Below are 12,342 nucleotides of genomic sequence, written 5' to 3'. Positions count from 1 at the left end.
TGTAATTATTAAATAGTTTACTTGATTTCTTCGAGCTCGAATACTGCTCGCATTACCTAATAAATGCTGTTTCAGATCTATGTTAATTTTTTCTTTTTTTTTTACTTGATATCTTTGGCTCGCATTATGCTTAGATAATTGGGGATTATGAAAGGCATTGTAGATCTCTTGGAAGCTTCGTTGTGTATATCTGAAAGAGTAAGATGTCTGCATGAGGCATGATTTGTAGTTCCCTATTAGACTATATGATCCTAGAATGGTGTTCTGAGGTGTGAGGGCAGGGAGGAAGCTGAAACCACCACGTGGCTTTGTTTCCTCCTATTAATTCAGACTCCCACCAAGTTTCAAGTTGGTGGTCTTTGTTAATTTTGTTTACTTTCTTCTTTCTCTAACATTACAAATTAATAAAAAGGAAACAGAACTGCCATTGACAGCAGAATAACTCAAGTTCACAAGTGCTTCTGTTCGAGCTATGCATGTTTCTGCACGACTATTAGAGACTATAAACCATAATTGTAACAAAGAGACAATTAAGTCATATGAACAAATTACTAGGGGTGTTTGATTGCTAAAATGTCAATAATAATAATAATAATTACTTCCATAATTTTTGTACTCTTAATGTTCGATTACAGAAAATTAAAAAAAAAAAAACAGTTTCTTTTTACCTATAAAAAATAACTCAGTTTTTTTCTTTATCTTCTTTCCTTAAAAGGAGAGAGTTAATTCACTATAGTCGATCGTTTCATCAGACCATCTTCTAACATAACAACAAAGCACACCAATCATCAGACCATCTTCTAACATAACAACAAAGCACACCAACCATTTATGTTATGACAAAGTTACAAGTTGCAGAACATATCTAGTCGGCCATTGTCGATCTCCTGTTATGAGCTCTGACGATTATACTTCTTTGTTGGTTAGTGTACATGTCACGTCAAATACACTTCAGCTGTAATGCCAATGTTTTGCTTGAAGCATCATTAAAATTTTAGTGACCAAATAGAAAACATGAAATTTGACTTGTCTCTCGCATCTCAAATTATCTGAATAGTATCATATTCGTTACTACTGCTTACATGCGCATGACATAAATGGAATCAACTTTGAAACATCCAACGGGTTGCACTCGAGTTTAACAGATGAAATAAAATAGAGACGTTTTTGACTTCTCCAATATGATCAAGAACTTAAAAAATTCTAGTGAACTTCAAATGCTAATTAATCAACTGCTAACTTCTAGGCCACAAGAGTGCTGGCGGTGGTGGATTCACTGCACAAAGCAACAAAGTAGAAATTAATCAACTCAAGTACATGAAAGATTGTTGGAGGAATGTTAGAAAGAAGAAAAACATGAAAGAAATGTGTGCTTGTTTAGGTGATACTAAGCAGGGCTATCAATCTAACTCGTGCGCAAACAATTCACGTTCAGCATTTTTTTTTTCAAGATCGACTCACTCATTTAATAAAATAAGCCGAGCACAAATCAAAATTTGAGTGCGGAATATAAATGAGCAAGCCTCAGGTTGCTTGTGCTCGGCTCAATATAGCTTGATTACTTAATCTAACGGTTAAAACTTTATACTTAATTAATAAGTAATATAGCCATTAAATTACTATCGATTCTCAATTTAGCTATTGTTTTTAGCTTCTCCATGATATGATAATGTCATGACTTATTGGTTCTATAATATCTAACTCGTTTGATTATTTGTTAAGTGAATAAGAACTAGTTGAGCTCTAAATGGACTAAATGAATTGTGTTTTGACTTGTGAACGAACTAGACTAAGCTCATTAAGCCAAATGAGCCAAACATGAGCACGCTTGAATTCTTTTTGAGCTGAACACGAGCTAGGATTTCAGCTCAGCAGGTGTTCAAGTTCGATAAATTTAATTTCGACCTGAACACGAGCAAAGCCCAGCTGGCTCGTGATCAGCACATTGCCACCCTTAATGCTAAGTAAATCCAAGATTTTATTTACTTGTGACATGAAATACAACATATAATAAATTAAATTAAAATAAAATAACAGCCCCCTAATAACTATTAAAGGCAACTATAGAAGGACACACATGGCTGAGCACACAGGTCTGCATTGTGAAGCACTCCATATCTTAGTTAACTATGCACATATGTAGTAGCAAAATATAAATGGTTAGGTACCATGAAACTCAATGATTCTAGTATCAATGTAAAGCTAATAATATTTTGGCTGCAGAGGCCCACTACCTAGCATGATAAATATCAAGAATTCCCAAAGATGTGTGGAGCAAATATGCCATTGTTAAGTTGCAATTTCAGTAAAGTTCATCAATGAGTTGATATAGATTGCTTATTACTAATCAGTGGTACTTGAACCGAGGCTGTCGCTGTTGGATTGTAAGCACTCATTTTCATGTAAATAACCTTACAAGGTGCCAAAAGAAACCTCGACTGTGAACCTATGGCAGCATTAAACAAGGATGATGTTATTGGTATTTTGCACTAAAATCCATTTGTTTAATTGCTACAAACTCAGACAGTCCTAACACTAGTCCAAGGTAGAAGATCAACCACATATAGACAATGAGGCCATTCTTAATACTAACAAGAAAAGGACTTGTTTTGCAATATGAGAGTAACTACGAAATTACAATCCTCCCCCCTATGCAGAACTGATTTGCAGTTGTTTCTCATACCAACCAGCAAATTTTAAGATCTCGCCACTAAATTTAGAACATGCTTTATCAATACAAAGTAAAAACAGATTTGTTATCTAAAACCAACATAAAGACTAGCATTGAAGGTAAGTTTCAAGGAACAGAAACTCACTATTTCCACACTGGAGGGAGCTTCTTGGTCCTCTTGTAGTAGCGAGCCAAGCGGTGGATCCTGCTCTCAACAAGGATGAGCCTGAACTTGGAGTCCTTATCCTTCCTGTTCCTCTCCAAGTGCTTTCTAATAGCCACGGCCTTCTTAATCAGGTGGTACAAATCCTCAGGAATCTCCGGTGCAAGCCCTGAAACATCAAACCGATTCCAACAATCAAAAACCTAAATCAAATTCTAATCTAAAAATCCATAAAGTTGCCAACTTTACCATGAGCTTTAAGGATCCTAAGGATCTTGCTCCCAGTAACGCTCTTGACCTGGGCAATTCCATGAGAATCTCTTAGGAGAACACCAATCTGCGACGGCGTCACGCCCCTCTTGGCGAACTTGCAAATGAAGTCGTCCACCTGCGAGACAGCGAGAATCCAAAAACATCCATCAAACACTCCAAACGAGATCGAGTGCAGAAGATACGAAATCCTTACATCCTGAGATGAGATCTTCAGCCAGCTCGGAGGGGTCCTCTTGTAGGGCAAAGCAGAAGAGGAGATACCCTTCCTGCGAGCCAATCGACCAAGATTAGAGAAGGCAAATTAGAGAGATTAGCGAAGTAAGCAGATGATACGTGACAGTGGAAGGTTACCCGCGACTGTGCATACGACCCATTGCGACGGCGGCGGCGGCGGCGGCGGCGGCAGCTCTCTGGAGCGGTTTTGGAGCGTGGAGGTAAACCTAGACGAGAAGAGGCTAGGGTTTTATGATATATTGATGGGAATGGAATTGCGCCTGTTGGTTAACTTACCTTTATGTCCTCGAGGCAGCTGCTTGGCACGTGAGATTAATTATACCAGATAACCACGTGATTAATGAGTTTAATGATCTTGGGTTGGGATCTAATTTGCTCATACTAAATATCTATTTATATCAAATTTATCTAATGGACATATATATATTTTCTGTGAAAAATTATTTAAAAATGTACTATATATTTTACTTACCATTATTCACACGTTAGTACTTTCCTATATGGATATTTATCATTCCACTTCTTTATTTTACTTAAATTACCTCAAAAACATTTCTTAATTATTACTACTCATATAGATAGTTAACATAACTATAGATACAAATGAATTTTGTACAATTGAATAAATTTTTATAGGTTAGAATTAAAAACATAGAGAACTAGATTTGAAAGTGGAATGAGGTGTATTTTTATTTCTCAAAAGAATATAATAATTTTTATTTTGTTACCTAGTGTTAGGATAAAATTAGTTTAGAATATTTCTGAAAGCATTAAAAGTAAAATGTAAGGGTTGACCTAAATAGAAATATCAAGACAAGAGCTCATAAAATATATCACAAGATATGCAGCTTAACATGCATTAGGATTTTTCTAGCTATTAATGTGTATGTTTATCCTTTTGACTTCATTCATCTAGTTGGTAGAATGCATAGAACAACGGTTGCACATCAGATTGACATCAAATCTAAGTCAATGTCGTGGTAAAGGTGGATCTACCATTCTACCATTAGACACTCAAGTGTCTTCATAAATAAAGCCTTCCTGCAATTGCGTTTTAATCTCTCATACATACCATCAGGAGATTCTACTACAATATTATTTTCACCAGAAAAAAAAGTACTAATTGGATGTAGTAGTGGTCATTAAACAGAGTAGTTTAGCCACTGCATTGCATAAATGCCAACACCAGAGACCAGACCCATCTGGTTGTCAAATAATTCATATGAATAGAAATCATAATCTAGTTATTATTCGAATGATAACTTGATTTATGAGTCTATCATACTTGTTTCTTCTTTTTTTTCAGGGAATGAGACATTAGAGAAGGTAACTACATATGGATTGACTGCAAATTTGATTGTGTATTCTATTGTATCATTTCAACATGGGGGAGCTGAAAGCAACAAACTTGACTAACACTTCAGCAGGAACTACCAACTTTTGTACCACTTGTTTATCTAAGATGCTTTATTTGGGTAGAGATTTCAAACATAGAGCACTCCACCAACCTGAAGAAGCCATGTATATATTAACTATGCAACTGTTCCAAAAGCTTTAATTAATCAACTGCTCTAAAAACTTTAAATTGTTAAAAGAATGATAATATTTATATTTTATCTTCTAAGTTCTAACACTCTTTCCGTGCTTCACTTATTAAGTGAGATATTTTGATGAGCCAAGAAAATAGATTTAATTTTAAATATACAGAATTTTATATTTTCAGACAAAAAAATTGAGTATAATAGAATTCAAACCTATGATATCTAACTTTGCTCTAAAAGCTTAAGCTATTAAAATCGATATAAACCCAAGTGCCACAGCAAGCTAACAAAAATCTTAAAAAATATGCAAATAAACATGCATTGAAAGTTGAAACAAAAGCATACTATCTGTCATGTTAAACTTCCCATTAAACCCAACTTCCAAGATAAGCTTATCTAGCATCCCAATTTGACAACTATGCTGACTCAGATAAAGGAGGTTCATGGTGCACATAACATATATCATTTGGTTTGCAGATGAGCAATGTCTTGCCTAACATTCATTTCTCATTATGGTTATGCTCAGGAGGGAATGATGGCCATCACCTTATCTGCATCAGTTCCTCATCTGAAGCCACCGATATGTAGCCAGTTAGACCAGCAAGCTGGGAACTGCATTGGTCCATCAAAGCAGCAACTAAGTGTTCTTTACCTATCCTTAGTATTCTTGATTCTTGACTCCAGCGGTGCTAGGACATGCAGCTTGCACTTAAGAATGAACCAATTTGATCAGATGAGCAACTAAACAGCTATTTCAACTGGTACTATGCCACCACATGCGCCACAAGGTTTCCCTTACAGTCATCGTCTATATTCAGGATAGCATTAGTTGGCCGGTAGGTTTCAGCATCCCCACCGCCTTCATGATCCTTCCCATTTATCTTCTTCTTCCTAGGCACTAGTCTATATATTCATGTGCCTCCAAAAGAAAGCACCTTTTCCGGCATTGCCCAAGTTTTTGTTGCCTCAATCAGGAAGAGAAAGCTCAATCTTCCACATCCTGATGATGTACTGCGACAAGAGTCACTGCTATATAGCCCTTCTAGGAATCAAGGCATCTTCAATCTCCGACTAAGTTTGCAATTCAGTCCTAGATATGATCCTACACCAATTGGACATTGTGACTGAATGCCTACAACCTTACCAAAAAAATGTTGTCGAAATAAAGTGAAAAAAGAAAAGCAAATATCAATATTTATACTATTATATCAATCTTTTTAAACATGTCACTCTTTACAGATTCAATTAAAGTAACTAGCACCATCTTGTATCCCTCAGAGAAATCTTCTAGTAAAAATAAATAAAAAATAGGTATCACAATTATATTCAGGTATTTGTATCCATGCTTAATAAATTGTCATGGCTGATGCTAAATCCTCAATGTATATGTCAAATAATATAACACAGAATTGCATGAAGATTTATAGCGAAGATAAATTAACACAGAATCAAAACTTGTCCCAACTTACTCCACTAACCAGGAGGATGCTCAGATATGTGATACAAACCTGAGCAGCCTCCATGCTATGTTTTGCACTTCATGTTACATTAGATAAAAAGATCTATACAAAATAACATGCTTGCTGATCTAGCAGATGATATGAGAGGTACTTGAAACCAAGTTATCAAAATAATCAACCATATGACAAGATATCTTCTGAATTTGACATGAGGCACAATTCACTAATCAACGTCTGCTACTCAAATATGTTAAGAACAATTCAGACTAAAAAAAAAAAATCTGAAAGAAGAGGGTGATGGTGTCGACTGCAATATGCTAACCTTGATATAAATTTGATTGACAATGTCGCCCTTCTACTCAGTATTGATGTTAATTAGTGAATAAACACAGTTAAAGTAGACTAACTTGTTTCAAAACCCTTCAATTACATAATTATATTTCTAGGCTTTCTGTATAAATCTTCTTTCAACATGCATTCCACAAAAAGAGGGCTGAAGTTGGATTAGACCATAAATATCCATGCGGCGCCATAGTAGAGGTGTACATTTTAGAATGTGAAATACCTGAACGTACTTCAAATATGTTCACAGTGAACATATATATATAGAAACAAAATATAAAGAATCAAATATTCCAATCATTGGATAAGTTGCTCATATTATTCATTGTCAGGATTCTCATGGTCCTCCTAAAAACACATGGAGGCTATCCAGTGTCCAGCAGATTCAGGATGTTACATGCTTAATCAGGACCATTCCTATATGGTTTTCTGCCATCATATTCTTCATGGTGGTGACTCAACAGTGGAACTTCCCAATACTGCAGTACTAAGAGATGGTTTGCTATCTTGGTTCACATTTTCAAATCCCTCCATTTTCCGTCAGAGCCACATCCTACCTTGCACTAACATTGTTAGTCAGTCTATGACTGGATTTTGGTCCCTATGATTAGGAGAATCACAAAAGCAGTTTTCTACTGCAATCAAGCTATCACAAACTACTTGTTATTGTCATCAACAATATCACTAGCAAAGATGGTAAAACAGCTTGGCTAGACAATGGCATTAATATTGGAAAAGTGGATCACTTGTGGGTTTTCTATATTTTCTCATTTGTGCTCATTATTACGATTACAAGGGCATGCAATTTGTAGAAGATGCAACAGCATAAGTCCATGACCATAGTAGTTTCAAGACAGATAATCAAGTTGGTAAAATATGTTGAGCAAATTCTTTGAGGGTAATATTAGTTATGTATTATCAAGTTCCAATGTTACATACTATCAAAGTCGAATAAGAAATGTATGTGCGATCATGATTACATGACATACATGATCAATGATATAGAAAAGAATGTGGCGAATGCAATGTCTCTACAAAGAATGCTCCCATGCAAATTCCGGTTCTCTGTTGTTAGTTGTTTAGTAATATCTGATTTCCAAAGGAACCAGTTTTAAAGTAACAAGACTATTATCTTAGATCAACAATTATGGAATTAAAAGAGATATACTCTTCAAACATAAGGATTTAAGCCATGTGAATAATATCAAAAAACAATGGAGAACTAAAGTCCACTAATGGCTTCTTCCATTTACCTGAGTTCTTCACAAGTTTCTATGACTAGATTCTTCAAATTTATCATCAAGAAACTTCATTTTATATCAACTAATAACTAAATTTCTGAATGAATGCTGAGGTCTTTTGCTTCAGAAGGTAACAAGAGATAATTATAAAGTGCCAAAATCATTTGTCAACAACAGGACCAGAGTCTAAACTATTAGATTCTCCTACTATTGAAATCCGAGGAACTACAACTGGTCCACCACGAACCTTTTCAAGAGCATAACTTATCCTGAGAGGCCGACCTAATAATGCCTGCAAAATAAAATGAAGTTTAGAACTCACTGCCATGTCTGCTCATTTGTTTCAAGATACCAATATATTCTCCAATGAACAAGATCAACCAACTATACCCACTATAATTTTTTTTTACCTTTCCATCCATGGCACCTTTGGCACTTTTAGCTTCATGATCACTTGAAAAGTGGACAAAACCAAAGCCTCTTGACCGCCCAGAGTTTTTGTCATACATGATTCTCACTAAGACAAGCAAGAGCATCCACATGAAATTGTACGCAAAATATAAATATTCAAGCATATGGAATCTATCAAACAAGAGTCCTAATAAGAACATAATTAACAATATGCAACCAAGTTTTACATATTCTAAGGATAGAAATAGTACAAACTCAGCACCAGAAAACACGGAAGGTCAACAAACTTCATAGGTTTCATTAGTGTATTCCTCGATATCTTAAATCTTCGTTCAAATTTCTTTTCATGTGAACTATTAGGTGTGACCACGGAATTACTTCCAAAGGTTTCCACTAGAAAGTGGTGAGAAAAGATCCTTATATAATCCAGCAGTGGAAGGTTTCATACTTTTTTCTATCATTTAGTAGGTCATAAACATGATAAGGTTGTCCTAAACTTTTTGATGGTTTATTGAATCGAAATGATATTCTCTAGAGTTCCTAAAATTCTCCTTTAGTTCACACGCAGACGGACCATGTGCACCTGATGAATTATCACTGACCAAAGGCCACTGTAATAAGTACTTGTATGTAGAAAGACAAAGAAATAAATAAAACCATCAAAAACAAAACTCTCAAAAGAAAACACTAGGATTTTGACTAAAAAACCCAAAATACACAGGCAAACAGTTATAACATATTTCCAATACAGAATAAATACTTTTTCACACTACTGGACCTAACAATCTATTTGAAAACCTTAACACAGATCCAACAAGTAGTAAAATTTAAACAAACTTTAAACACTAAATATCATAACATCCTTAAATTTGTTCCAAACTTCCAATTAGGTGTTTAGCACCACCTATCAACTAACTGGCATTTGTGAAGCAATTCCACAAACACCTCATCTGTTGCTCCAACATGCCAAATGTTAGAATTTCCAACCAACCAAAGATTGAAAAAACAAGATGCCCACGCCATATTAAACACATTAAAACCAAATAAATACTGACTCAAAATAAGATAAGCGACAATCGAAAATAGAATAGCACCTTCAGTGACCTCTCCGAACATAGAGAAGGCATCCTTAAGAGACTTCTCGTCCACCGACCACGAAAGACCTTAGTAACCATTAAAGAACAAACCAAGAAGCGATCATATAAAGCACCTTGGGAGCTTTGTTTCTGCAAGTGGGAAATGCAAGTGAGGAAACAAACCTCCAACAAAGAGCTTGGAATTCGATGGAGGTGACGAATAAGAAGAAGAATCGCAGAGGAAACGAAGGTGAGGACGAAGTGGTGATTGAATGAACCGCAACCTACTGAGCAAATGCGCCATCTTTTGTCCAAATTGGAGTTTTGAGGTTCATACGGATACAAACCAACATAAGCTCCATCAAATGTGAGGTAAACTAATTGAAAGAACAACTACATTAAATTAGCATGCTCTCTGTTGATCAAAACTAGTCGCGTAGCAAGCTTGATCTTGGTTGCATCGAATAAAACCCTTGTACAAACTTCCAGAATCTTTATTCTTACTGGAGAAACCCAAATTTTCTCTCGAAACAGCAGAGAATATGGTAAGACCAATCGATGCTGAGTTTAAATCTAGTGAAAAGGTTTAGATCACAAGCCAAAAAAACTATGGTTAAGAAAAGCTAGAAAACCCCATCAGAAGCGAATCAAGTGAAAGACAGATAATTCGGTAACATCAAAAAGAAAGATACAGGGCTCTGGAACAAAAAGTGGAAGAGACAATCCAAATCCACACACCCAAAAAAAAAAAGGCACGGAAAAATCGAAGAGAAAAAGGGGCAAAAACGCGAGCTGGGAGCAAAATAGAGAGGCATTTACGTAAAACAATTATGGTCATGCTGCCACAAAAATAACAAAATGGCAAGTAGAGCGAAAGAAAAAGAGAGAAGAAATACTGGAATTGTAACGTGTACACAATTCATCGCACACAAGATAAACAAGGTACCAAAATCCAATCGAAACAATATGACAAATCCAACCGTGAATAGTATGCCTCCAAAACCAGTCATTCCGATAACCAGTCAACACTCGAAACTTTTGAACATGACCCAAATCACCGAAGCACCAAAAAAGGAACAAATTACTCATGCTTAAGCAAGAATCTACCTAGTTCTCAGTAGGATCACAGAGAAGTCGACCAAGAAAGGTTTAAAAAATAAGAACAAAACAATCAAGGACAGGAACAAGAAGATCAAATGTTCTAAAATGGAAAATAAGATATGGATATCGGGGATAAGAAGAAGACCCTTTTTGGAGGCCGCGACCGGCGGGTGAAGGGGGGAGAGTCGTCGGAGCTGTATAGAGGCGGCGGCTGAAAACTGAAGATGAAGAGTTGTAGAGATATGGATCGATGAAGACAGTGAGGGAGAATCGACCGAGATGAAAGAGAGACTGCGGGTGCGGTTTATATTTTTTTTACTTAGTATATAGTAGGAGTTTGCATTTTTTTTTAAAAAAAATTGCCACCTGTTTCCTAAGTTGCTAGAGATTTTTTGAGTTCCAATTTATTTTTATCAGAATAAGCTTATCTTCAAATTTATTACTAAATGATGTCTAATTTATTATAGTTTTATTAAAAATTTTGAACTAATAAGTATTTTTTAAAATATTAATTAATTCAGTATTTTTCTTTGATCCTGAAATGAATATTTAGATCGGATATTTAAATCAGCCTAACCATAGCTTTCTTGATAGTGTGATATTGTTGCTTTATATAGATATATGGCAAAGAGTGAGTTATACCCAGCAGTAGTAGTAATCGTAGTAGGATTTAGGAAGCTGCTTGAATGAGATATGTACTTGACTTCGATTCCTCTCTTTCTATATATATGACAAGTTAGAAGTAGATAATCATGCTCTTAAGATCTTATTGATCATCTCAAGGAGCTGAGACAGCAAAGGAGATCACACTAAGTAGTGAGTTTAAAATGCCCATTATTGGACTTGGTATGTGGAGGATGGAAGATAAATCCATTCGAAAAATCCTCCACGCCGCCATTAAGATCGGTTAGAAAGTAAGAGGCCACCTGGTATGAATAAAAAGCTACCTTTGAATCCTATTGAGTGTCAAACCTTCTACAAGGAATAGTAGCATACCAGTTCCATGGTTATTATTCAATAAGAAATACTACATTGATGCTTCTGTATCTTTTACTCTTCTACAAGGGGAAAGCATCCACCATCTGAGCTACGTTTAGAGTACTTCTGTAGTTTTAGTTCTGAGAACAAACTAGAGAAGAGTAGGAAAAATCTTCTTAGTTCATGACCATAACTACTGGAATTAGAAAATCTATTTAACTTGGAGAGCTGTTTGGTTTGCACAACTCCACTGGCAAGAGAGATTAAAGAATGAAACATAGATCATATAGCAGTACACATTAAAAAAAGAAAATTACCTGCAAGCTGGTGGAGACTCTTAACAATGGCGTCTGTGCCGAGAGATTTTGCAAACGGATAGACGATGGTCGCCCACATCGACAACGGTGATCGTCGGAGAACCGAAAGCGCGCGCTGCAAGCATTGTGACTAATCCTATCGGTCCGGCACCGATGATGAGCACATTCTTATCAGGAGCTAGCGATGTTAGCACGACGACATGCGTAGACTCCAACGCTAAGCGCCTCACACACTGCGCCTTCTTCCAGGCTCACACGTTAGCAGGCTCTCGAAACTAATTATATGATTTGGCACTTGAGCTTAGGCTTTAACAATCGTACGTTGAGTTCTATGAAAATCTAAACCTATATACTGAGTTATTTTGGTACTCAAAAGTATAGCAATTTGCCAAATGACCATGGAAATTAGGTAGGGAGTAGGGACATGTTAAGCTGTTTAGTGTATACAATGTTGTATGTCATAATTATCTAATTTAAATGGTGAGTTATGTACCATTCTTCAAGTAATATTATCCGTTGACTTGGCAAATCCAA

At 35.9% G+C, this 12,342-nt stretch overlaps 2 protein-coding genes across 4 annotated transcripts; both read right to left on the bottom strand.

Annotated features, from left to right (window-relative positions):
* Window positions 1-1,015: 1,015 nt before the first annotated feature.
* LOC140789738 (small ribosomal subunit protein uS15-like) lies at window positions 1,016-3,599 on the bottom strand. The gene is made up of 5 exons (XM_073139547.1): window positions 3,459-3,599; window positions 3,301-3,373; window positions 3,084-3,222; window positions 2,817-3,003; window positions 1,016-1,276 (listed from the first exon to the last, which is right to left on the bottom strand). Exons 1-5 carry the CDS (start codon window positions 3,479-3,481, stop codon window positions 1,243-1,245), a joined length of 456 nt encoding a protein of 151 aa, XP_072995648.1. The 5' UTR covers window positions 3,482-3,599; the 3' UTR covers window positions 1,016-1,242.
* Window positions 3,600-6,914: 3,315 nt separating this feature from the next.
* LOC140789747 (glycine-rich RNA-binding protein 4, mitochondrial-like) lies at window positions 6,915-10,812 on the bottom strand. 3 transcript variants are annotated; one of them, XM_073139577.1, is made up of 6 exons: window positions 10,659-10,801; window positions 9,596-9,789; window positions 9,431-9,499; window positions 8,336-8,442; window positions 8,173-8,217; window positions 6,915-7,237 (listed from the first exon to the last, which is right to left on the bottom strand). In XM_073139577.1, exons 2-6 carry the CDS (start codon window positions 9,714-9,716, stop codon window positions 7,205-7,207), a joined length of 375 nt encoding a protein of 124 aa, XP_072995678.1. In that variant the 5' UTR covers window positions 9,717-9,789; window positions 10,659-10,801; the 3' UTR covers window positions 6,915-7,204. The 3 variants fall into 3 exon arrangements, with proteins under 3 accessions (XP_072995678.1, XP_072995670.1, XP_072995661.1); XM_073139569.1 differs by lacking the exon at window positions 6,915-7,237 and having other exon boundaries at window positions 7,904-8,217; window positions 10,659-10,812; XM_073139560.1 differs by lacking the exon at window positions 6,915-7,237 and having other exon boundaries at window positions 7,904-8,217; window positions 9,596-9,716; window positions 10,659-10,806.
* Between the last annotated feature and the right edge of the window lie 1,530 nt (window positions 10,813-12,342).

This window comes from Typha latifolia, chromosome 1 (genome assembly GCF_019914945.1).
Source record: "Typha latifolia isolate L0001 chromosome 1, TyphaL0001v2, whole genome shotgun sequence".
Classification (NCBI taxonomy): Eukaryota; Viridiplantae; Streptophyta; class Magnoliopsida; order Poales; family Typhaceae; genus Typha; species Typha latifolia.
This window is presented reverse-complemented; position numbering and strand designations above follow the sequence as displayed.